The sequence below is a fragment of the Nerophis ophidion genome, linkage group LG06, assembly GCF_033978795.1.
Source record: "Nerophis ophidion isolate RoL-2023_Sa linkage group LG06, RoL_Noph_v1.0, whole genome shotgun sequence".
Classification (NCBI taxonomy): domain Eukaryota; kingdom Metazoa; phylum Chordata; class Actinopteri; order Syngnathiformes; family Syngnathidae; genus Nerophis; species Nerophis ophidion.
The window spans coordinates 69,165,489-69,193,413 of NC_084616.1; the positions used below are offsets into that span (position 1 = coordinate 69,165,489).

At 39.6% G+C, this 27,925-nt stretch overlaps 1 protein-coding gene across 3 annotated transcripts in view; it reads right to left on the bottom strand.

Annotated features, from left to right (window-relative positions):
- Positions 1-27,925, bottom strand: part of dmd (dystrophin) — a 518,793-nt gene that overhangs the window by 311,667 nt on the left and 179,201 nt on the right. For 2 of the 3 annotated variants that reach the window (XM_061904726.1, XM_061904725.1), the window contains exons 16-21: positions 26,691-26,792; positions 26,422-26,529; positions 23,595-23,774; positions 13,866-14,038; positions 10,330-10,453; positions 2,138-2,216 (exon numbers count right to left, since the gene is read on the bottom strand). In XM_061904726.1, coding sequence (XP_061760710.1) covers positions 2,138-2,216; positions 10,330-10,453; positions 13,866-14,038; positions 23,595-23,774; positions 26,422-26,529; positions 26,691-26,792 — 766 coding nt within the window. Of the gene's footprint in view, positions 1-2,137; positions 2,217-10,329; positions 10,454-13,741; positions 13,778-13,865; positions 14,039-23,594; positions 23,775-26,421; positions 26,530-26,690; positions 26,793-27,925 lie in introns of all 3 variants that reach the window. The other variant, XM_061904723.1, reaches the window with a different exon arrangement.

The window sequence follows — 27,925 nt, forward strand, 5'->3', positions numbered from 1 at the left end:
AGGCACCATTAATGCTGAAAGGTACGTACAGCTTTTGGAACAACATATGCTGCCATCTAAGCGCCGTCTTTTTCATGGACGCCCCTGCTTATTTCAGCAAGACAATGCCAAGCCACATTCAGCACGTGGTACAAAAGCGTGGCTTTGTAAAAAAAAAAAAGAAAAAAGAGTGCGGGTACTTTCTTGGCACGCCTGCATTCCAGACCTGTCTCCCATCCAAAATGTGTGGCGTATTATGAAGCGTAAAATATGACAGCGGAGACCCCGGACTGAAGCTCTACATCAGGGGTGTCAAACTCTGGCCCGCGGGCCACATCTGGCCCGCCGTGTAATTTAATTTGGCCCTTGTGGCAATATCAATTTAGCATTAGAGCTGGCCCGCCGGTGTTATACAGCGTCGGTGCCGCTGTAACACCGCATTCACCGCTAATACTCATACTTGCCAACCCTCCTAATTTTCCCGGTAGACTCCCAAAGTTCAGTGCCCCTCCCGAAAATCTCCCGGGGCAACCATTCTCCCGAATTTCTACCAATTTCCACCTGGACAACTATATTGGGGGCGTGCATTTAAGACACTGCCTTTAGCGTTCTCTACAACCTGTCGTCACGTCCGCTTTTCCTCCATACTAACAGCGTGTTACATAATATTTGTGGCTTTTACACACACACACACACACACACACACACACACACACACACACACGTGAATGCAAGCATACTTGGTCAACAGCCATACAGGTCACACTGAGGGTGGCCATATAAACAACTTTAACACTGTTACAAATATGCGCCACACTGTGAGCCCACACCAAACAAGAATAACAAACATTTCGGGTGAACCTCCGCACCGTAACACAACAGAACGAATACCCAGAATCCCTTGCAGGACTAAATCTTCCGGGAAACTTCCAGCAAACTGACCAATAATCAACATTTTATTCAAGCATTTTCTCTTGCTACTTCAAGGCTTGAATGTTTGGTTCATTAATTATTGTTATTTTATTTTCAAATTTATTATTAGCCTGTGGAAATTTTTTTATATATACCTCAGAATATTGCAAATAGAAAAAAAGGCATAACATTTCTATTTAAATTTTATTTGATATGCCATTGATATTTTTTTAATTATTATTATTATTATTTGAAACTGGATTTTGCATGTCACTAAAGTTATATAAGCCTTGCTTGTTCAATATTCAATGCAAAACTTGTTTGGGTCCCTATTAAAAGGTTAATTTGTTCAACCTTGGCCCGTGGCCTTGTTCCGTTTAAAATTTTGGCCCACTCTGTATTTGAGTTTGACACCTCTGCTCTACATAAAACAAGAATGGGAAAGAATTCCACTGTCAAATCTTCAACAATTAGTTTCCTCAGTTCCCAAACGTTTATTGAGTGTTGTTAAAAGAAAAAGGTGATGTAACACAGTGGTGAACATGCCCTTTCCCAACTACTTTGGCACGTGTTGCAGCCATGAAATTCTAAGTTCATTTTTAGTAGCAAAAAAAAAAAAAAAAAGTTTGAGTTTGAACATCAAATATCTTGTCTTTGCAGTGCATTCAATTGAATATGGGTTGAAAATTATTTGCAAATCATTGTATTCTGCTTATATTTACATCTAACACAACCGCATGCCGTTGGTAAACGCCGGAGTGAGAAGAGGTTTTAAATTAATTAGAGCCCCGGCGGCAATTCAAGTAAATACGTACGGTATACATAAAAAGGGCAAAAGGATTTAAGAGGTTAATAAAACCACTCATATCCTCACTGCATTTTTTGAACATTTTATGATGTCAATATCCTAAAAAGTCACTGTCTAAATTCTTCTAGCTCAAATATACAAAGACAGCATCTTGAAAATATTTATTTCCGTGCAAATAAACGGTCCTGGAGGAAGATTGTGACATGCTTTGATTGGGGGAAGGTTAGTGAGTTGGCGGGAATAAAAGACAAAAATGTAAAAGTGTCAATGGAATGAATCTTTGACAGCCCCAACAAGGGCAGCGGAGAGCGCGGATTAGTCTCTCTATTGGTGTTTCTATGGTAACAAGGAGGGAAGGTGGGACAGGTGGAAGTGTTGCCATGGGGACAGACGGGGTGCGCGTTGAATGGGTATAAATGTGTGTGGCGTGCAGGATACCTTGCTCAACCAGTGTCTGAGCGGTGCGTGTCGCTTCTTGGAGCTTTCGGTACTTCTCTGGACGTTCTCGTTCTATCAGCTTCAGCAAGGAGTGACAAGAAGAGATTCAGGGTTAACAATTTTTATCCATCGCAACGATTTTTGGTGTGTTTACTGACAAAAATACAAACAGTCAACAATGTTTGTGTAAGTTTATTATAACAGAGACAAAATACTAATAAATATGTGAATCCAATCCAATCTACTTTATTTATATAGCACATTTAAACAACAATAACGTTTCCAAAGTGCTGCACAGCCATGTTAAAAACAATTGTAAAAAAATAAAAATAAATAAATAAAATAAAAAAAAGTATATATATATATATTATGCTCCACCAATGACTGAATGAAAACAAAAAATAAATAAATATAAAACCAATAAAAACAATATAAAAACAAATGTGATTAAAAACTATTTTAAAGGGTAAAATCAATTAAAACAGTAAAATAGAAATCAAAGTGTATAAAAAACACAGAGGACAACAGAGGACAGAGGACCACACAACTCACGTAGTGTTAAAAGCCAAAGAATAAAAGTGGGTCTTAAGACGAGACTTAAAACACTCCACTGTGGAAGCAGTTTGAACATGGTATGAACTACTAGACTGAATTATATGTATTTTTTCTGACTATAAAACTCAACAGTGTGCCTTGTAACCCGGTGCGCCTAATGTAACGAACAAGTTGGATTTAGCTTACCCACCTCAAAGCTATTTTATTTGGTATATATTGATAAGTGTGACCAGGAGATGGCAGTCAAACATAAGTGAGAAGTGTGGTGGCAATATGACTCAAGTAAACACCACCAACATTTTATATGCCACGCTTCCGTCAGTCTACCCCAGGGCAGCTGTGGCTACAGATGTAGCTTACCACCACCAGGTGAAGTGAAGTGAATTATATTTATATAGCGCTTTTCTCTAGTGACTCAAAGCGCTTTACATAGTAAGAAACCCAATATCTAAGTTACATTTTTAAACCAGTGTGGGTGGCACTAGGAGCAGGTGGGTAAAGTGTCTTGCCCAAGGACACAACGGCAGTGACTAGGATGGCGGAAGCGGGAATCGAACCTGCAACCCTCAAGTTGCTGACACGGCCGCTCTACCAACCGAATGATGGGTTCCCACTTCTCTGTGAGCGCTTTGAGTATCTAACAATAGAAAAGCGCGATATCAATCTAATCCATTATTATTATTATTATTATATGTTCCATTGAAACTATAGAACATTACACATGGCGCTCAAAAATCCAAAATTTTTTAGTACGAATTTGGTAAGCTATGAAGCCGCATCGCTTCAAGGATTGTACTGTGCTTCAAAATACCAGTATTATTATGGTGTGTGTATAAGGTAAGACATATCTGGTGTTTTGTTTCACAATATTATGCAAAAGCAACGTTGCTTACCTTCTGCCATTTCAAATATAAAGTAGTGTAAAGTTCTAACTTATATCAGTCAGTAAACTCGCCATGAAAACGCTAAAAACTGTGGTGAGTTTACATTATTCACCCAAGGAACTTTAGTTATTAGAAGTTTTTCAAGGGGCACATTTCCGATGTTGTTTCTAGATGAGGAGATGCTGCTCCGTTATTGATTTACCGTATTTTTCGGACTATAAGTCACAGTTTTTTTCATAGTTTGGCCGGGGGTGCGACTTATATTCTGGAGCGACTTATGTGTGAAATTATTAACACATTACCGTAAAATATCAAATATTATTTAGCTCATTCATGTAAGAGACTAGACGTATAAGATTTCATGGGATTTAGCGATTAGGAGTGACAGATTGTTTGGTAAACGCATAGCAGGTTCTATATATTGTAGTTATTTGAATGACTCTTACCATAATATGTTACGTTAACATACCAGGCACCTTCTCAGTTGGTTATTTATGTGTCATATAACGTACACTTAAGGGCTTCACGGTGGCAGAGGGGTTAGTCCGTCTGCCTCACAATAAGAAGTTCCTGTAGTCCTGGGTTCAAATCCAGGCTCGGGATCTTTCTGTGTGGAGTTTGCATGTTCTCCCCGTGAATGCGTGGGTTACCGCCGGGTGATCCGGCTTCCTCCCACTTCCAAAGACATGCACCTGGGGATAGGTTGATTGGCAACACTAAATTGGCCCTAGTGTGTGAATGTAAGTGTGAATGTTGTCTGTCTATCTGTGTTGGCCCTGTGATGAGGTGGCGACTTGTCCAGGATGTACCCCGCCTTCCGCCCGATTGTAGCTGAGATAGGCGCCAGCGCCCCCCGCGACCCCAAAAGGGAATAAGCGGTAGAAAATGGATGGATGGATAACGTACACTTATTCAGCCTGTTGTTCACTATTCTTTATTTATTTTAAATTGCCTTTCAAATGTCTATTCTTGGTGTTGGGTTTTATCAAATAATTTCCCCCAAAAAATGCGACTTACACTCCAGTGCGACTGATATATGTTCTTTCCTTCTTTTTTTATGCATTTTCGGCCGGTTCGACTTATACTCGGGAGCGACTTATACTCCAAAAAATACAGTAAGTAAAGTCTGAATGTCATTAAAACAGTTAGCTCCATCTTTTGACACTTCTTCCACTCCCGTCCTTGCACGCTACACCGCTGCAACAAAGATGAGGGGGAGAAGACGCTGCCGAAAATTAACCACGTAAAAAAGACGGCCCACAAAACGGCACATGCTGAAGCGACTGGCAGAAAGCAGCTTGAAGATGATCTGTAAAATATAATCTATGCAACATTTTGACCAAAGAACCAACATTACATGTTATGTAGATCACAAGGAAGTGTTTTCAATGTAGAAAAGAATAATAATAATATGAAACCTTTAAAGCATTGTCACGCCAAATTTCTTCCCTTCTACAAAAACCTTCCCCCCGGAAGACATTTGGCGTGACAGCCCCTCTAATGCCTGAAGGACCCCAATGAGGGTGGAAGGACCTTAAAGCAGCCCACATAGCTGCCTGTTTTAAAACCATTATAATTAGCTGATTGTCATTGGTGAAAAATAACGGTGAGGAAAAAAATTAGCATTCCAGCATGCTAACCATTCAAGCTATTTTTGCTTCGTTAATTTTGCAGCTGTAACCCTTGAGAGTCATATAACTTGCTTAAAGCAGCCCACACAGCTGCCTGTTTTGAAAGCATTATAATTGGCTGATTGTCATTGGTGAAAAATAACAGTGAGGAAAAATATTAGCATTTCAGCATGCTAACCTTTCAAGCTATTTTTGCTTCGCTAATTTTGCAGCTGTAACCCTTAAAGGTCTATATATACCTTGGTATTATCACGTCCTCATTGGGGTCATTCAGGCATTAGAGGGGCTGTCACGCCAAATGTCTTCCGGGGGGAAGATTTTTGTAGGGGGAAGAAATTTGGCGTGACAGCACCCTATAATCCGGTGTGCCTTTCATATGAAAAAAGATCAAAAATAGACCATTCATCGGCCGTGTGCCTTACAGTCCGGTGCGCCCTATGGTCCGGAAGGTGTGGTATATGTATTTGATTGGGTGGAATGGGTATTTGATTCTAGTACACATGATGATCTAGAACTTGGTGTAGAAAGTATTGTTGAAAAGCACAGAGATCAAGTATTTATTGTAGCTGTAGTAATTGTAGTGTACTTGAAGTGTCTTGTAGTTGTAGTACTTTTAATGTACTTGTAGTTTCACAGGGTAACTGCAGGTTTCAGCAAGTCAAATTTAAGACTTTTTAAGACCTTTTTAATGCCACCTTGAATGAAATAATAAAAAATCTATAAATATAAGCGATGGTTGGGGATCCCACTGTACTACAACCTCAATGACAATCAGTCAAGTTTACTTTTTGTATGTTTATTAATAAACAAACTGATAAGCACCACTCTGCCAAACAGCTTATCAAAAATCTTGAGGGATCCAAAAACTTTGACATCCAAAACAAACAAACCGACACCAATGCCAGTAAAAAGATAACCGAGGTGAGGGTAAAAATAAATTACATTTGGTCAATAATAGTGCAATAATAGTGCAAAACAGTATTGTAACATCAACAACAAAACACTGAACACACACTCAAATGAGCCTAAGTTGAGCTTCAGCTGGCTGTTCTCATTCACGAGTTCTGCCTCTATTTTTTCAGCTCACTCATTGTTTCTTTGTATCTCTTGAAGAGATACAAATAAAAAAGAAATGAGTGAGCTGAAATCACTCACTTTTACTCAAAGACATGCCGTAACTTTTAATCAAAGACGTGCCCCGAAAAAAAAAAAAACTGGCCCGACAATTTAAGACCATTGAGTACTGAATTTAAGACCATTTTAGGAATTTCTAATAAATTTAATACTTTTTAAGGCCTTAATTTTAGATACATGAATTTAAGACTTAAGACTTTTTGAGTATCCGCGGATACCCTGGTTTCAGCAGGGTTGTCAACATGTCAAGAGCAATTTTGCTGTGAGAAACATTACAAAACAAAATGTTTGCACCTCCATGATTGACGGTAGGGATATGGCATTTGGATTCATATTCAAAATTTCTCTGCAAACATGGTGGTACCAGGGTTGGATGGTGGAGACTCATAATGACTCATTAGTGTGTTTTATGGACATATAACCTCTCTGCGGGGCCACGATGCCTGCTAGTTGGTTCGTAATTCAATATTTATTTTGATCAATGTGGTGATGAAAAAGACAGGAGATAAACTTAATCTGCAGGTTTGATTGAATGTGGTTTAAAACTATTTTTGTTCTCTACATTCCAACTTCTTCGGTTAAAAAAAAAAAAAAAAAATCAGAGCAGTTGATATCTTTGAAAGGAAGTAAATACGCAGGGGATCAAATACTTTTTCCCGCCACTGCATGTTCTCTGGATCTCGCATGATAATTGAGGTATGACTATCACTTCATCTTTGAATTTGACCAGAATTTAACTCGAGCGGGCCCCCAAAACTTGAAAAACATTGCATATATAATGAAAGTTTACGTTCCATTTTCAAAACACTTAATAGAGTCTTGTTATAAAATATTGTTAGTAAACTGTTCTCTGTATGATGAAGAGCAGGGCCATGTACTGCTTGCCTGTGTATCGGCTGGGGACATCTGTGCGCTGCTGATCCGCCTCCGCTTGGGATGGTTTCCTGCTGGCTCCGCTGTGAACGGGACTCTCGCTGCTGTGTTGGATCCGCTTTGGACTGGACTCTCGCGACTGTGTTGGATCCATTGTGGATTGAACTTTCACAGTATCATGTTAAACCCGCTCGACATCCATTGCTTTCCTCCTCTCCAAGGTTCTCATAGTCATCATTGTCACCGACGTCCCACTGGGTCATTATTGTCACCGATGTCCCACTGGGTATGAGTTTTCCTTGCCCTTATGTGGGCCTACCGAGGATGTTGTGGTGGTTTGTGCAGCCCTTTGAGACACTAGTGATTTAGGGCTATATAAGTAAACATTGATTGATTGATTGATTGATTGATAATAAACATATTGTTAAATGAATACTGTATTTTTCGGACCATAGGGCGCACCTGATATAAGGCACACTGCCGAGGAGCAGGTCTATACAGGTGTATTTTTTCATACAAAAGGCGCACCGGATTATAAGGCGCATTAAAGGGGCCACTTTTATTTATTTCTAAATGTAAAACACTTCCTCGTGGTCTACATAACATGTAATGGCGGTTCTTTGGTCAAAATGTTGCATGGATTCCGTTTTACAGACCATCTTCAAACCGCTTTCTGACAGTCACTTCCAGATGCGCCGTTTTGTGGGTGGTCTTTTTTACGTGGCTCACCTTTGGCAGCGTCTTCTCCCCGCCATCTTTGTTGTAGCGGTGTAGCGTGCAAGGACGGGGGTGGAAGAAGTGTCAAAAGACGGACATTCAAAGGTCGGGAACCTTTTTGGCTGAGAGAGCCATACAAGCCAAATATTTATAAAAGTATTTCCGTGAGAGCCATATATATATATTTTTTTTTTTAAAAACTGAATACAACTACATGCGTGCATTTTAAGAAAGATCAACATTTTTTGAGTATAATACGTCTCTTATTCTTTTTAATAACATTGTTATTCTGAGCCTAACCAAAAATAAATAAAATACTTCTTACCATTATTCCGACTTCTTGAACAGGTGCGGTAGAAACCGGATAGATGGATGAAAATGCATGAGAATGGTTTGTATTTTTAACCTTATTTTTGACACTGTGATTACCAGCTGAATTATTCATTACTTATCGTGTTAAACAATGTCAGCTAAGATTTATCTGAGAGCCAGGTGCAGTTATTAAAAGAGCCACATCTAGCTCTAGAGCCATAGGTTCCCTACCCCTGTTCTAATCCATGGCTCACTAGTGCAACAACACCGGAAATGTGTCCCGTGAAAAAACGTCCGACTGGAACTCTGTAATAACTAAAGTTCCTTGGGGGAATTATATAAACCCACTACATCAGTATGTTTTTAGCGCTTTCATAGCGAGTGTACTGACAGATATAAGTAAGAACTTTACACTACTTTGTATTAGAAATGGCAACAGCTGAGGATGAATGCCCCATAACAAGAAGATAGAGAAAACGAAGAAGCTTATTAACTATGGTGTTGCCATGGACTACAATGGCGAAAGCGCGCACATTTTCAAGACTTATACAGATCCCAAATACAGCTCAGAAGGCATCAGAGGGTAATACAAGTTGTTTTTCCATAATATTGCAAGACAAAACGCCAGATATGTCTGCTAATGGGTGCAATTTTGCGGTCCTTAAAGGGGAACATTATCACAATTTCAGAAGGGTGAAAACCAATAAAAATCAGTTCCCAGTGGTTTATTTTATTTTTAGAAGTTTATTTCAAAATTTTACCCATCATGGAATATCCCGAAAAAAGGCTTTAAAGTGCCTGATTTTTCGCTATCTATAAATCCACCCGTCCATTTTCCTGTGACGTCAATACAAACAAACATGGCAGATAGAACAGAAAGATATAGCGACATTAGCTCGGATTTCAGCGGCTTAAGCGATTCAACAGATTACGCATGTATTGAAACGGATGGTTGGAGTGTGGAGGCAGATAGCGAAAACGAAATTGAAGAAGAAACTGAAACTATTGAGCCATATCACGACAGACAAAGGCAACGAGGACGAATTCGGCGATCGCCTTCTAACCAACGATTGCATGTCTTGACCACTGAAGCAACTTAAATCAGTCGATTGGTAAGTGTTTGTTTGGCATTAAATGTGGGTAGAGGGAAAGGCTGGATGCAAATATTGCTACAAATGAGGCATAATGATGCAATATGTACATACAGCTAGCCTAAATAGCATGTTAGCATCGATTAGCATGCCGTGACCATTAATATGTCTGATTAGCACACTCCCCGTAAGTCAACTTGAATCCCTCCCTGTTAGTGTTGTTACACCGTCCGACAACACACCGACGAGGCATAATGTCTCCAAGGTACGGAAAACAGTCGAAAAAAAGGAAAATAACAGAGCTGATTTGACTTGGTGTGTGTAATGTGTTTGAGAAAATGGAGGATTGCTTCCTGTTGTGACGTCAGGGGTGAAAGGTCATTGCTCCGACAGCGAACAATTCACCCTTTTAGATTTCGGAAATCGGTTAAAAAACATATGGTCTTTTTCCTGCAACATCAAGGTATATATTGACGCTTACATAGGTCTGGTGATAATGTTCCCCTTTAAACACACACCATAATAATACTTGCATGTTGAAGCACAATTTGTCCGTCTACAGTAGCCGTAATGCTCTGACAATCCATCAAGCGGTGAAGCTTAATAGCTTACCAAAGTCGTACTAAAACATTTTTACAGATTTTTGAGCGTTGTGTGTAATGTTCTGTATTTTTAATGGAACATTTAACGTTTTGGTGTTGTTTACTGGCCTCATCTTGCAGCCTACGCAAATCTCTTATGTGTGACTGCCATCTACTGGTCACTGTACAAAATAAAATAGCTTTGAGGCCGGTAAGCACAACCAGAATTACTCCGTACATGGTTTATAAGGCGCACTGTCGATTTTTGAGAAAATTAAAGGATTTGAAGTGCGCTTTATAGTACGAAAAAAATTTAACACATAACGTTGTGTTACGTCAAAGGCACCGCTTATGAGTTATAATCCCAACGATATTGGTATCTTTGTTGAATAAAATGAAGGAAAGTCTTTTTACCTGCACTTTGTCATACAGATCTTGAATGCTGCCTTCTTTGCGGGACACAGAGAACTCAGGACTCTGCAGGATGGCCTCGCCCCGAGTCATGTAGCTGTGGACCTCTGTGAAGTCCACGTCAAACCTGAAGGACGCACACACTACTGGTAAATATATTGTCTTATAATAAAACTTCTTATAGTTACATAACTTACATTTCATCGTTTGTGTTCATCTTTAACAACTGCTTCTATACTAAAACTTTTTTAAAGCCACAAATATCAGTAATATCACACAATGTGTTAGGTAATTGCTTAGCGTTAACAAAAGTCATTACAATCAGACACTTTTTTCCAGGGATTTTGCAATATAAAGAGCAGGTGGTTGTCGCAAACATGCAAAACAAAGACAATCGTATCTTTACTGAGTTAAAAAACTAATAACACTATTCTAATCAACGTTATTTTAGTCAGGAGTGTCCAAACTTTTTTCCGCAAAGGATTGCTTTGGAGCGAAAACACTGGCAGTAAGATTTTGTATCGGGAAAAAAAACAACATTGTACAGAAGGTGGTATTGGCACCAAAACAAGCTATGACAACAAATAAATACAAACATTGAAAAAAAAATACTTTTGGTGGATATAGGATAATTTTTAAAAACGTTCACACATTCGCTTCTTTTTCTTACATTTCTGTTTCTTTTTTTGTCCTCTGTTTTGCTTCTTTTATGACAGTTTCAAACTATCCATCCATCCATTTCCTACCGCTTATTCCCTTTCGGGGTCGCGGGGGGCGCAGGCGCCTATCTCAGCTACAATCAGGCGGAAGGCGGTGTACACCCTGGACAAGTCGCCATCTCATCGCAGGGCCAACACAGATAGACAGACAACATTCACACTCACATTCACACACTAGGGCCAATTTAGTGTTGCCAATCAACCTATCCCCAGGTGCATGTCTTTGGAAGTGGGAGGAAGCCGGAGAACCCGGAGGGAACCCACGCATTCACGGGGAGAACATGCAAACTCCACACAGAAAGATCCCGAGCCCGGGATTGAAACCATGACTACTTCGTATTGTGAGGCAGACACGCTCTTTATACACGTCACTCAGATCCGCATGGACCTGGAGGGGGCGTGGCCTCCAGCTCCGCCTGAATCTCGGGACATTTTCGGGACAAAATTTGTCTATGGGAGGTTTTCGGGAGAGGCGCTTAATTTCGGGAGTCCCCCGGAAAATCCGGGAGGGTTGGCAAGTATGGTAATAGACCCTTATTGGGTCCATTTGTACAATCTCATTTAGATGAAGATTGACATTATACATGTGGGCCCATTGATATAGATGCCAATGATCAAATGCTTTGATGTAGCAAGCTACTTATGCCGTGTAGCTTGTTACAATTCTCAGGGCATAGCTTCCCCTGTAGCTTAGCCACATTTAATTGAGAGTAACTTGTAGTTTAGCTTGCTACATCTTCCAAGTAGATTGCCCATCACTGCACCTAAAACACCGTATTTTTTCAATGTTTGTATTTATTTCTTGCTAAAACTTGTTTCAGTGCCCATACAACTTTTTTCTACAATGTCATTTTATTTCCGATCCCAGTTCAATTTTAGGACTAGATAGAACAATCCCATGATACAAGATAACCTGAGTAGAGTGGAAATAATAGGCTACCTCCTTCAGCGCTGCCTCAGAGTGGTTGTGGTGTTAGACCTGGTTGGGTGGGATTGTAAGATGCGGGGCAGAGAGGAGGAAGGGTAATGGTTGTCAGCTTCATTGGGGTCATCAGGTGGGCACCCTCCTTCACCGGCGTTTCAATGATAGGCCCACGACACCTCCAGAGGGCTCATCGGCAACACCTGGCGTCCCAGGTGAGCCCCCCTCTGCTTTTAACCATTATGTGATGTAGGTCTTACTACATCCCCAGATGGTGTCTCTCCTCTTCATCCACAGCCACCGACTGGCTGTCTCTGCTGCTCCTGAGAGGGCTTTGATGGTGTTTCGCAGGGTTTGGCCTCGAAATCCGATGTCCTTAAATCTTACTCGCTCCATTGTTTGCATGGAGAAAAATTAAAGAACGTGGGGACCGCATTGATATATTTATTATTATTATTGTTTTGTTTTTTTAGCAAGCTACAATCAGTCTATCGTACAGTAAATGCTAAGAAGTTTTAAATATTTGAATAAAATTAACCCCAGCTTTGTTGTAATACAGGTAACAGCACATGTAAGGAGTACTATTATTATAATAGTTGTCAGCCACACTAACATAGGGGTTGGTCCCTATGTTCGTGTAACTTATGTATTCCAGTTTTTTCAGTATCCCTTTGTTGGCCCGGAACATATTGTAAGAAAAAAAAATAGGTTAACCCCCATACCATAACAGATGCTGGCTTTTGAACTTTACGCCTATAACAATCTGAATGGTTATTTTCCTCTTTGTTCTGGAGGACACCACATCCTCTGTTTCCAAATATAATTTGAAATGTGGACTCGTCAGACCACAGAACACCTTTCCACTTTGCATCAGTCCATGTTAGGTGAGCTTGGGCCCAGCCAAGTCGGCGGCGTGTCACGATATTGTTGATAAATGGGTTTGGCTTTGCATAGTAGAGTTTTAACTTGCACTTACAGATGTAGCGACCAACTGTAATTACTGACAGTGGTTTTATGAAGTGTTCCTGATCCCACGTGGTGATATCCTTTACACACTGACGTTTGTTTTTGATGCAGTACCGCTTGAAGGGTCAAAAGTCTGTAATATCATCGGTTATGTGCAGTGATTTCTCCAGATTCTCTGAACTTTTTGATGATTTTACAGACCGTAGATGATCAAATCCTTAAATTCCTTGCAATAGCACGTTGAGAAATGTTGTTCTAAAACTTTTCAACAATTTGCTTACAAAGTGGTAACCCTCGCCCCATTCTTGTTTGTGAATGACTTAGCATTTCATGGAAGCTGCTTTTATACCCAATCATGGCACCCACCTGTTCCCAATTAGCCTGCACACCTGCGGGATGTTCCATATAAGTGTGTGATGAGCATTCCTCAACTTTATCAGTATTTATTGCCACCTTTCCCAACTTCTTTGTCACATGTTGCTGGCATCAAATTCTAAAGTTAATGATTATTTGCAAAAAAAAATGTTTATCAGTTTGAACATCAAATATGTTGTCTTTGTAGCATATTCAACTGAATATGGGTTGAAAATGATTAGCAAATCATTGTATTCCGTTTATATTGACATCTAACACAATTTCCCAACTCATATGGAAACAGGGTTTGTACAAACCACTGGAGTGTCTTGATATTACACGTAAAAACAATGATTTGTTATTGCATGCTATTACATATTGTGGCTTTACTTCTACTGGCTACTTAGCTACGGAACGATCAGTTTACACTCAACATGTGTTGGTCATCACCTACCTGCTGAGAAAAGTCAGCAGAAACGGGTGCATGTAACTGAATGATGCACACAAGTTAGAAAACCGCACAGCCGCAAGGATGCAACCTATAAGAAATGACCAAAGTTCATCCCAAGTTCACCAACCTTTTTCTGAGTTCCGAATCCACCACCACCTGCCTCTTCTTCTGCGGCGGCGGCGACTCTCTTGCTTGGCGCAATGCCGTAACCTTTTCCCTCGTTGTCACCTTGGTGACAGTCGACATGACGGAGTGGGTCAGCTCGGACTGCTGGGCCGCCGCACCAACGGCCGGCGTCAGCTAGATGTGCATACAACCAAAGATAATTTGATGAATTGCAAGTATCAGGGTAGCATACAGAAACATCTCCAGTGGTTTGGGGGCACTCACATCACGCTTCCAAGTTGTTTTTAAATCATATTAGTATAAGTAATCAGTATTAATGCTATTGGACCTCAGTGCTGCATTTGACACTGTCGACCACTCAATTCTTTTGGACAGGTTGGAAAACTGGGTGGGGATCTCAGGCACAGTTTTAAGCTGGTTCAAGTCATATCTACAAGATAGGAACTATTTTGTTTCCATTGGTGACTTCAGTTCGAGATGCTACCTCAGTAGAAGCATTTAAGTCTCATCTTAAAACTCATCTGTATACTCTAGCCTTTAAATAGACCTCCTTTTTAGACCAGTTGATCTGCCGCTTCTTTTCTTTCTCCTATGTCCCCCCCTCCCTTGTGGAGGGGGTCCGGTCCGATGACCATGGATGAAGTACTGACTGTCCAGAGTCGAGACCCAGGATGGACCGCTCGTCGGGACCCAGGATGGACCGCTCGCCTGTATCGGTTGGGGACATCTCTACGCTGCTGATCCGCTTGAGATGGTTTCCTGTGGACGGGACTCTCACTGCTGTCTTGGAGCCACTATGGATTGAACTTTCACAGTATCATGTTAGACCCGCTCGACATCCATTGCTTTCGGTCCCCTAGAGGGGGGGGGTTGCCCACATCTGAGGTCCTCTCCAAGGTTTCTCATAGTCAGCATTGTCGTTGGCGTCCCACTGAATGTGAATTCTCCCTGCCCACTGGGTGTGAGTTTTCCTTGCCCTTTTGTGGGTTCTTCCGAGGATGTTGTAGTCGTAATGATTTGTGCAGTCCTTTGAGACATTTGTGATTTGGGGCTATATAAATAAACATTGATTGATTGATTGATTGACTTTGTATCGGAACCAACCAACGTAACGTGTGGAGTCCCCCAAGGGTCAATCTTGGGGCCGACTTTATTTAACATCTATATGCTCCCACTAGGACAAATCATGCAAAATAATAACATTGAACATCATTGCTATGCCGATGACACCCAAATCTATGTAGCGATATCACCATAGATCTTCTGTGCCAGTGCATTGAGAAAGTCAAACACTGGATGTGCCAAAATTTCCTACAACTAAACGAAGATAAAACTGAGATAATTGTTTTTGGTGCTAAAAAAAAAGAAAGGTTTAAAGCAGGGGTCTCAAACTCAATTCACCTGGGGGCCACTGGATGCAGAGTCTGGGTGAGGCTGGGCAGCAAGAAAAGATTTCTTTAAAAAAAAATGTTTTAAATGTCTTTATCTTTATTTTAAACACAAAATGAAATCAAAATATAAATGAAAAAAAAACAAGGGTTAAGAAATGTGAGGAAATGCAAATTAAATAATAGTGAAGTGAATTATATTTATATAGCGCTTTTTCTCTAGTGACTCAAAGCGCTTTACATAGTGAAACCCAATATCTAAGTTACATTTAAACCAGTGTGGGTAGCACTGGAAGCAGGTGGGTAAAGTGTCTTGCCCAAGGACACAACGGCAGTGACTAGGATGGCGGAAGCGGGAATCGAACCTGCAACCCTCAAATTGCTGGCACGGCCACTCTACCAACCGAGCTAAACCGTCCCGAATAAAAAAAAAAACTAACGGTTTGAATTGGTCCAGGTTATTGGGGACTGTTATCAAAGACGGACAGGTGTCGCAGAGAGACTGCAGCCAGGCACGTTAAAAAACCCTCGTCTCCATGGCAACGTCTCTGTCGCTTTCCCAATAATGCAAGGGTAGGCAACCCAGAACGTTGAAAGAGCCATTTTGGACCCAAATAACAAAAATCAACTCTGTCTGGAAAAAAACGGGAGGGGGGGGGGACTGGGTTCTCTGCTTGCATCTTGCAAGTGACGTCAATGTTCGGCCCTTGAGAGCCACATACCACACCGTGATTGGTAGATTCCTTCAGCTCCGTACACAACACTGTGAAGCGCCATTCATACAAAACTCACGGGCCGCACTAACATTAAACTTTCATATTAAGGTGGGGGCCGCAAAATAACATCTCGCGGGCCGCAATTGGCCCGCGGGCCGCATGTCTGAGACACCTGGTTTAAAGTCATCCAACTCCTTCAATCACTGTCCCTGAAAACCTCAAATAAAGCCAGAAATCTTAAAGTTATTTTAGATCAGGGGTCACCAACCTTTTTGAAACCAAGAGCTACTTCTTGGGTACTGATTAACGCGAAGGGCTACCAGTTTGATACACACTTCAATAAATTGCCAGAAATAGCCAATTTGTTCAATTTACCTTTAATAAATAAATCTATAAAATTTTAAAAAATGGGTATTTCTGTCTGTCATTCTGTCATACATTTTTTTTCCTTTTATGGAAGGTTTTTTGTAGAGAATAAATGATGAAAAAAACACTTAATTGTACGGTTTAAAAGAGGAGAAAACAGGAAAAAAATGAAAATAAAATTTTGAAACATAGTTTATCTTCAATTTCGACTCTTTGAAATTTATATTTCAACCCCAAAAAAATAAATAGAAAAACCAGCTAATTTGAATCTTTTTGAAAAAAATAAAAAAATAATTTATGGAACGTCATTAGTAGTTTTTCCTGATTAATATTAATTTTAGAATTTTGATGACCTGTTTTAAATAGGTTAAAATCCAATCTGCACTTTGTTAGAATATATAACAAATTGGACCAAGCTATATTTCTAACAAAGACAAATCATTATGTCTTCTAGATTTTCCGGAACAAAAATTTTTAAAGAAATTCAAAAGACTTTGAAATAAGATTTTAATTTGATACTACAGATTTTTTAGATTTGCCAGAATATTTTTTTTGAATTTTAATCATAATAAGTTTGAAGAAATATTTCACGAATATTCTTCGTCGAAAAAACAGAAACTAAAATGAAGAATTAAATTAAAATGTATGTATTATTCTTTACAATAAAAAAAAAAAGTGAACATTGATTTAAATTGTCAGGAAAGAAGAGGAAGGAATTTAAAAGGTATATATGTTTAAAAATCCTAAAATCATTTTTAAGGTTGTATTTTTTTCTCTAAAATAGTCTTTCTTAAAATTATAAGAAGCAAAGTAAAAAAATAAATGAATTTATTTAAACAAGTAAAGACCAAGTGTTTAGAATATTTTCTTGGATTTTCAAATTCTATTTGAGTTTTGTCTCTCTTAGAATTAAAAATGTCGAGCAAAGCGAGACCAGCTTGCTAGTAAATAAATACAATTAAAAAAAATAAAGGCAGCTCACTGGTAAGTGCTGCTATTTGAGCTATTTTTAGAACAGGCCAGCGGGCGACTCATCTGGTCCTTATGGGCGACCTGGTGCCCGCGGGCACCGCGTTGGTGACCCCTGTTTTAGATTCTGATTTACATTTCGACAGTCACATTAAAAATCACTGACAAAATCTGCCGACTATCGCCTCAAAAATGTAACAAGACTTAAAGGGCTCATGTCAGCTCAAGACTTAGAAAAACTTGTACATGCCTTTATTACCAGTAGGCTAGACCAGTGGTTCATCAATCAATCAATGTTTATTTATATAGCCCCAAATCATAAATGTCTCAAAGGACTGCACAAGTCATTACGACTACAACATCCTCGGAAGAACCCACAAAAGGGCAAGGAAAACTCACACCCAGTGGGCAGGGAGAATTCACATCCAGTGGGACGCCAGTGACAATGCTGACTATGAGAAACCTTGGAGAGGACCTCAGATGTGGGCAACCCCCCCCCTCTAGGGGACCGAAAGCAATGGATGTCGAGCGGGTCTAACATGATACTGTGAAAGTTCAATCCATAGTGGCTCCAACACAGCCGCGAGAGTTCTCAACCTTTTTTCAGTGATGTACCCCCTGTGAACATTTTTTTTAATTCAAGTACCCCCTAATCAGAGCAAAGCATTTTTGGTTAAAAAAAAGAAGTAAAATACAGCACTATGTCATCAGTTTCTGATTTATTAAATTGTATAACGGTGCAAAATATTGCTCATTTGTAGTGGTCTTTCTTGAACTATTTGGAAAAATAGATATAAAAATAACTAAAAACTTGCTGAAAAATAAACAAGTGATTCAATTATAAATAAAGATTTTTACACCTAGAAGTAATCATCAACTTAAAGTGCCCTCTTTGGGGATTGTAATAGAGATCCATCTGGATTCATCAACTTAATTCTAAACATTTCTTCACACAAAAAGAAATCTTTAACATTAATATTTATGGAACATGTCCACTAAAAATCCTAGCTGTCAACACTGAATATTGCATCATACTTGCCAACCCTCCCGGATTTTCCGGGAGACTCCCGAAATTCAGCGCCTCTCCCGAAAACCTACCGGGACAAATTTTCTCCTGAAAATCTCCTAAAATTCAGGCGGAGCTGGAGGCCACGCCCCCTCCAGCTCCATGCGGACCTGAGTGACGTGTATAAAGAGCGTGTCTGCCCAATGACGTTATAACTGTAGAAGGATTGAGGTCGAGTTCTTGGTTTCTTATGTGGGTTTATTGTTAGGCAGTTTCATTAACGTCCTCCCAGCGCACCGAAAACACACAACATCAGCAGTCCGTTTTCGTCTACCGTGAAGCAGTTTATCAGCTGTAAACAGCAATGTTGTGACAATCTTAAACAGGACAATACTGACATTTACTGTACATGCATATGGTTAGAAAAACAAGGATGGACAATTGAACCCTTAACTCAACAATGAGTAGATGAGTGTTATGTGTGTGTAAATGAACACTGAAATTCAAGTATTTCTTTTATATATATATATATGAAATATTTGACTTGGTGAATCTAGGGGGCAATATATTCCTCCCCTCTTAACTGCGCCCCCGACCACCTCCCGAAATCGGAGGTCTCAAGGTTGGCAAGTATGTATTGCATTGTTGCCTATCTTTTCCCAGTTTATGAACTTACATTCATATTTTGTTGAAGATAATGAAAATAGCAACAATTTTTGAATTATTGCTATTTTTAGAATATATTTTTTTTAAATCTCCCGTACCCCCTGGCATACCTTCAAGTAACCCCAGGGGTACGCGTACCCGCATTTGAGAACCACTGGGCTAGACTATTGTAATGGTCTCCTTGCAGGTCTTCCCAAAAAAACTGTCAGGCAGCTACAGCTTTTTCAGAATGCTGCTGCTAGAGTTCTAACAAAGACCAAAAAATGTGAGCACATTACACCAATCCTTAAATCCTTACATTGGCTCCGTGCACATCAGAGAATTGATTTCAAAATCCTCCTGTGCACATATAAATCAATACATGTTCTCCCACTGTATAAGCCCTCTAGATCACTAAGATCTTCTGAGACCAATCTGTGAGCGGTTCCCAGAGTAAACTCAAATCACGGGAGAGCATCATTCAGTCACTAAGCAACAAATAGCTGGAATAAAACTTCCTGAAGATGTCAGACTTTCCCCAACTCCGACTACTTTTAAAACTAGACTGAACAATTTATTGTTCACCTTATTTTTCAGATAAATCTTTTAATATTTTAACTTTTAACTATTTTTATTTTTTATTGTCTGCATTTTAATTTTGCTTTTAATTTCTTTCATTTCCCTTTGTTGTCTGTGAAGCACTTTGAGTCTTGTGCATGAAAAGTGCTAAACAAAATAAGATGCCTTGCCTTGCCTTAATTAAGCATCTTCAAACCAAATAAACAACACACATCAATACTATAATTAGTAGTAAATGAGACCAATCCAATCAGAGCGCGCTGTTAAGTATCCTGGCCATTGATTGGCTCAGCCTTAGGCAACATTAATATATTAGATTAAATAAGTGCAAAGATATGTGATTGTTATTTCATGCATTGAAGTCTCTCATAATAGTACAAGACGTATTAAGATGTATTTAAATTCTCTAGCTATGAATATATTAAATTTCTAACAAATAATTCCAACTCTGATCAAGCGAAATAAGTGCCCAAGCGTGTCGGGGCATTTATTTAGCGCAGGAGTCGGGAACCTTTTTGGCTGAGAGAGCCAAAAAGCCAAATATTTTAAAATGTGTTTCCGTAAGAGCCATATATATTTTCTTTTAACACTGAACACAACTAAATGTGTGCATTTTTAAGTAAGACCAACATTCCTAGAGTATAATAGGTTTCTTATTCTTTGTAATAACATTGTTATTCTGAAGTTAACTGTGGAGGGGGCGTGGCCCGCGGGCCTGCAGCGAACTGGAGTGTGCCAGGACTGGCCTCGAAATCAGTGAGAGCTGCCCAGACGGCTCACCTGAGCCTGGTTATGTAATCAACTGTCGCTCTGTTATAAGCAGCAGCCAGGAGGAGAGACGGGGTTGGGGCTTGAGCCAGAGCGCGAGCGAGAACGAAAGAGAAAAATACAATTGCTGGAAAGCAATTGTATTGAAAAATAAAACAATAGTGTAACCCTGAAACGGGCTCTCATGTCGGTGCTTGGTGGTCTGAAGAACCCCCAGGAGGACAACCCCCACACTAACCAATAATAAATAAATTACTTCTTACCATTACGCAACTTCTTGAACAGGTGCGGTAGAAAAACGGATGGATGGACTAAAAATGCATGAGAATGTTTTATGTTTTGAACATTATTTTTAACACTTATTACAAGTGGAATTATTCATTACTTATCATGTTAAGCAATGTCAGCTCAGATTTATCCGAGAGCCAGATGCAGTCATCAAAAGAGCCACATCTGGCTCGCGAGCCGTAGGTTCCCTACCCCTGATTTAGCGTCTTAAGAGTGAAATATATGCCCACCCTATTGTATACAGAAGTGGTCCCCAAACTTTTTTTATCCGCGGACCGGTCAATGCTTGGGGGGGTCCGTTTTTTTCTTTTTTTTTTTTTCTTCTTTGTCATGAAAAAGGGACGTTTTTGTCAGGAAAAAGGGCTGTTTTTGTGGTTGGTGCACTAATTGTAAGTGTATATTGTGTTTTTTATGTTGATTTAATAAAAACATTTATTTTTTTTAAATAAAAAATTATTCTGCGGCCCGGTGGTTGGGGACCACTGGTATACAGTGTGTATGGGACGGCTTGCCAAATAATTGCCCCTGTGGATTTGCTGATATTGTAAGCTAAAAGAAAAACAGTATCATACCAAAGTTACTGTGATATGTATCGTCTAAGGCTATTAAATATGGAGAAACGTCAGGATGAAACAAATAAGATCAATAGTTTTAATTTTGGTGAGTTAAGCTTTTAAAAATAGTAGACGGTCTCTCTCTCGCTACACACACGTTGGTTTGAAAATGACGCCGCCCTGCCAAAAAACTGCCCGGTGCATGCGCACACCCCCCTGAGCACTTATTTCGGCTGGGCACAAATTTGGCTTGACACCGGAAAGCAAACAGTTATGAACAAAGAATTACTGTATTTAATGAACACAATTTAAAATATTAATTACCGTATTTCCTTGAATTGCTGCCGGCGCGCTAATTAATTAAAAACCTCTTTTCACTCCTGCGCTTACCAAAGGCATGCGGTAAAAGTAAGCATGCGCTAATTATTTTAAAACCTCTTCTCACTTATCAAAGGTATGCAGTAAAAATTTGAGTGTGATGTAAGCTTGGACCTTAAATCCTACTGAATAGCTCTTAATCGTCTTCCCTTTATGCGATTTCAAATTACCGGTATTGAAATCAGCCTCCTCCATTGTGAAAATGATGACGGGGGAAGTGTCACTCGTGACGTCACGAGTTTGACCAGGCGGTAATACTAAGCATGTGCTAATTATTTTGGGAAGCGAGTTTGACCCGGCAGTAATTCAAGGCAGGCGCATACTATATGCCAGGGGTCGGGAACCTTTTTGGCTGAGAGAGCCATGAAAGCCAAATATTTTAAAATGTATTTCCGTGAGAGCCATGTGATTTTTTTAACACTGAATACAACTAAATGATAAATGATAAATGGGTTGTACATGTATAGCACTTTTCTACCTTCAAGGTACTCAAAGCGCTTTGACACTACTTCCACATTTACCCATTCACACACACATTCACACACTGATGGAGGGAGCTGCCATGCAAGGCGCTAACCAGCACCCATCAGGAGCAAGGGTGAAGTGTCTTGCTCAGGACACACCGGGCGTGACGAGGTTGGTACTAGGTGGGATTTGAACCAGTGACCCTCGGGTTGCGCACGGCCACTCTCCCACTGCTCCACGCCGTGCATTTTAAGTAAAACCAACATTTTTAGAGTATAATAAGTCTCTTATTCTTTTTAATAACATTGTTATTCTGAAGCTAGTAATAAATAGTAAATAGTAAACCAGTAATAAATAAAATAATTCTACAATTAATGCAACTTCTTGAACAGGTGCGGTAGAAAACGGATGAATGGATTAAAATGCATGAGAATGTTTAACATTTTGAACGTTATTTATATTTTGAGGGTAATTATTAATTACTTATCGTGTTAAGCAATGTCAGCTCAGATTTATCTGAGAGCCGGATGCAGTCATCAAAAGAGCCACATCTGGCTCTAGAGCCATAGGTTCCCTACCACTGCGGCAATTCAAGGAAATACGGTAGCCCTTGACTAGCGGTAAAACACCATTATTTTGGCTGTCCCCCACTTGGACTGGGTATTGTTTCCATTTTGACCAGTGCTAGTAGCAAATCCTTTTTTGTGAAATCCATCCATCTATCTATCCATCCATTTTCTACCGCTTATTCCCTTTTGGGGTCGCGGGGGGCACTGGCGCCTATCTCAGCTACAATCGGGCGGAAGGCGGGGTACACCCTGGACAAGTCGCCACCTCATCACAGGGCCAACACAGATAGACAGACAACATTCACACTCACATTCACACACTAGGGCCAATTTAGTGTTGCCAATCAACCTATCTCCAGGTGCATTTCTTTGGAAGAGGGAGGAAGCCGGAGTACCCGGAGGGAACCCACGCATTCACGGGGAGAACATGCAAACTCCACACAGAAAGATCCCGAGCCTGGATTTGAACCCAGGACTGCAGGACCTTCGTATTGTGAGGCAGACGCACTAACCCCTCTGCCACCGTGAAGCCCTTTTGTGAAATCGTACTTAAAAATAAAATGTATCCTAAAAAAATCAAGCATTTTTAAGTATTTTGTTGCATGCAAGCTGAAAAGACAAAGATTTGTGTTATTATTAGTTTATGTTTAATAGTCGTCAGCTTTTCAGTTTTTTCTTGTTACGCTGTGCCTTCTCCAATGGTTCATACGAAATGAACCATGGCCCTGAAGCAGCTCCTGGGTCACATTTATCTATAAAAGTCTTTTTTAACTACCAATACATGTATACACCTTTGCACATGTAGTGGATGTATCTTAAACAGCAGGCAGGGGTGATACTAAGAATATTTCCAATACTAATGGCAGACCATAAAGTTCAAGGACATTGCACTGTTTCTGCTGGTCATTAGTAGATGGAAAGTATTCAAACTTCCCCAGCATATATCACCGCTGGTGCTGCCAATGATGATCTTTTAGAGTGCTGGACTTTGCTTCTGGCAATGATTATTAATAGGCTGTGTATTCCACAACTTTTGTACCTGGGAGCTGATCACATCAAGACTCTGAGCTAGTCGCTCCCAACGTTGAGCAAAGCTTTCCAGTCTGGCCTCCACTTTGCTGGCCACTTCTTTGTTCTTGACGCTGGACAGCAGGTCCTGACTCATGGAGCAGAGCTTGTCCATGGTGGGGCGCTTCAAGTCCAGGTCTGTTTTTACAGTCTGGTGGAGAACATAAACAGGTGTCATGGTCTCCGTCCTGTTTTATTTTGGTCAGTTCCTGTCTGGAATTTCTTGTCTCTGCTCTGTGTTTTCAGCTTACTGGGGTGGAACAACGAGGCAGGTGGATGAAATTGGCAATCATCACCATGAGAGATGTATGTCCCTATCCCGATCATGGGACCAGATGGAGGGCTAATATTTGCAGCTGTTTCCTGGTGTTAACACGGCTAAAGATTTTACTCATGTAAAATATTGTGCGTATATATATATATATATATACACACACACACACACACACACACACACACACACAGTATATATATATATATATATATATATATATATATATATATATAGTATATATATGTAAATATACATGTACACATATATACATTCAGTATATACACACATATGTAAAAATAATAATTATATATATATAAAAACCCTTTTTTGTGTACATATACATACACATATATATATATATATATATATATATATATATATACATATATATATATATATATATATATATATATATATATATAATATAGTACAATTAATATACACAGTGGAAAAAATTAAGATGCTAATTTTGTAAGTTTACCTTTACTGTATATCATTTCTAAGCAGCTTTATTTTTAAAGAGAGAGAGAGAGAGAGAATGTAAAAAAACAACAACATAATTATTGGTTGGAAATGTGTACTTGATTAAAGGAAATATGTATTTGATCGCCTACCAACCAGCAAGCTGTCAAATACCAATTTCACTCAGTCAAATATAAATTTATAACCTTTAATGAATTTTTTTTAATGATCATATTTTATTTCTAAGAAAGATAGCACAAAAATAATGTATTGTTCATATCTTTGTAAGACGGTGGAAAAAAAAAATCATACATACACACATTATATATATATATATATATATGTCTGTGTGCACACAGTCATATACAAATCCAGTTGGGAAATTGTGTTACATGTAAATATAAACGGAATACCATAATTTGCAAATCATTTCAACCCATATTCAATTGAATGCACTACACAGACAAGATATTTGATGTTCAAACTCATAAACTTTATTTTTTTTTTGCAAATAATAATTAACTTTGAATTTCATGGCTCCAACACGTGCCAAAGTAGTTGGGAAAGGGCATGTTCACCAGTGTGTTACATCACCTTTTCTTTTAACAACACTCAATAAACGTTTGGGAACTGAGGAAAATAATTGTAGAGCTTCAGTGGTTCAACAATCCGGGGTCTCCGCTGTCGTATTTTACGCTTCCTAATGCACCACACATTTTGGATGGGAGACAGGTATGGACTGCAGGCGGGCCAGGAAAGTACCCGCACTCTTTTTTGATGAAGCCAAGCTGTTGTAACACGGGCTGAATGTGGCTTGGCATTGTCTTGCTGAAATAAGCAGGGGCGTCCATGAAAAAGACGGCGCTTCGATGGCAGCATATGTTGTTCCAGAATGGTGCATTCACAGATGTGTAAGTTACCCATGCCTTGGGCACTAATGCAACCCCATACCATCACTGATGCAGGCTTTGGGTTAATAACAGTCTGGATGGTTTGCTTCCCCTTTGGTCCGGATGACACAATGTTGAATATTTCCAAAAACAATGTGAAAAGTTGTCTTGTCCTACCACAGAACACTTTTCCACTTTGCATCAGTCCATCTTAGATTATCTCAGGCCGTCAGCGTTTCTGGATATTGTTGATAAATGGCTTTCGCTTTGCATAGTAGAGCTTTAACTTGCACTTACAGATGTAGCGACAAACTGTCTTTAGTGAGAGTGGTTTTCTGAAGTGTTCCTGAGCGCATGTGGTGATATCTTTTAGAGATTGGTGTCGGTTTTTGATACAGTGCCACCTGAGGGATCGAAGGTCACGGTCATTCAATGTTGGTTTCCGGCTATGCCGCTTATGTGGAGTGATTTCTCCAGATTCTCTGAACCTTTTGATGATATTATGGAGCGTAGATGTTGAAATCCCTAAATTTCATGCAATTGCACTTCGAGAAATGTTGTTCTTAAACTGTTTGACTATTTGCTCACACAGTTGTGGACAAAGGGGTGTACCTCACCCCATCCTTTCTTGTGAAAGACTGTGCATTTTTTGGGAAGCTGTTTTTATACCCAATCATGGCACCCACCTGTTCCAAATCAGCCTGCACACCTGTGGGATTTTCCAAATAAGTGTTTGATGAGCATTCTTCAACTTTATCAGTATTTATTGCCACCTTCCCCAACTTCTTTGTCACGTGTTGCTGGCATCAAATTCTAAAGTTAATGATTATTTGCAAAAAAAATATGTTTATCAGTTTGGACATCAAATATGTTGTCTTTGTAGCATATTCAACTGAATATGGGTTGAAAATGATTTGCAAATCATTGTATTCCTTTTATATTTACATCGAACACAATTTCCCAACTCATATGGAAACTGGGTTTGTATATGACTGTGCACACAGACATATATATATATATATATATATATATATATATATATATTAACTTAACACAAGATTACAAAATGGTGCTTTTACTGTAGATTTGTTACGTATAAGTTACCGTACATGAATGTTTTTATTTTCTGAGCTCTATCTGTCTCTGTCCGTTCATCCATCATAAAAACTCACAGCCAGATGGCGGAGGCAGGCCACTGTGGAGGTGTGGTCCTTTACATTGGGGGTCTTGATGGAGCGAACCAACTCTTCCTTCTGCGTAAGCCACGAGTCAAATACACACTGATGGGGGGGAAAAGAAGGGAAGTGAAACAAAGGGAGAAAGGGTTGTGCTCACTTGTAATAGTTTGCAATATGAAAATACCATATGACAAGTGCATATGATGAATATGGATGAGGCTACATGGAATTGAAGAGGACCCACACATGCAAACGATGCCTACTTGTTCATTGGTGAAGTGCTGCCATTTCAATAAAATCTCCTGCAGCAGAATCCAGCGTTCTTCTGTCCATCTACAAATGGCTGCCCAGCGGTCGCCCAGCACCTGCACACCCACACACACACACACACCCACACACACACATTACCCCAAATGAGCTTATCAGGGTGCCTCAAAGGCTAATTATTCGTTGTGCCAATTATACAGTGGGGCAAAAAAGTATTTAGTCAGCCACCGATTGTGCAAGTTCTCCCACTTAAAATGATGACAGAGGTCTGTAATTTTCATCATAGGTACACTTCAACTGTGAGAGACAGAATGTGAAAAAAAAAATCCAGGAATTCACATTGTAGGAATTTTAAAGAATTTATTTGTAAATTATGGTGGAAAATAAGTATTTGGTCAACCATTCAAAGCTCTCACTGATGCTCAAAATCTCACGATACATGGCCCCATTCATTCTTTCCTTAACACGGATCAATCGTCCTGTCCCCTTAGCAGAAAAACAGCCCCAAAGCATGATGTTTCCACCCCCATGCTTCACAGTAGGTGTGGTGTTCTTGGGATGCAACTCAGTATTCTTCTTCCTCCATACACGACGAGTTGAGTTGATACCAAAAAGTTCTATTTTGGTTTCATCTGACCACATGACATTCTCCCAATCCTCTGCTGTATCATCAATGTATCCATTTTGGTATAAACTCAACTCGTCGTGTTTGGAGGAAGAAGAATACTGAGTTGCATCCCAAGAACACCATACCTACTGTGAAGCATGGGGGTGGAAACATCATGCTTTGGGGCTGTTTTTCTGCTAAGGGGACAGGACGATTGATCCGTGTTAGGGAAAGAATGAATGGGGCCATGTATCGTGAGATTTTGAGCCAAAACCTCCTTCCATCAGTGAGAGCTTTGAATGGTTGACCAAATACTTATTTTCCACCATAATTTACAAATACATTTTTAAAATTCCTCCAAAGTGAATTCCTGGATTTTTTTTTCACATTCTGTCTCTCACAGTTGAAGTGTACCTATGATGAAAATTACAGACCTCTGTCATCATTTTAAGTGGGAGAACTTGCACAATCGGTGGCTGACTAAATACTTTTTTTGCCCCACTGTATTCTTAGAACTGACTGATTTAGAGTTTGACTCAACTCCTTGAGCTGGAGAAGGATGTATTGTATTATGTCCTCCTTAATGGTTTCTTTAGCAGTTCCTCCCCAGATTTCCTTACTCCT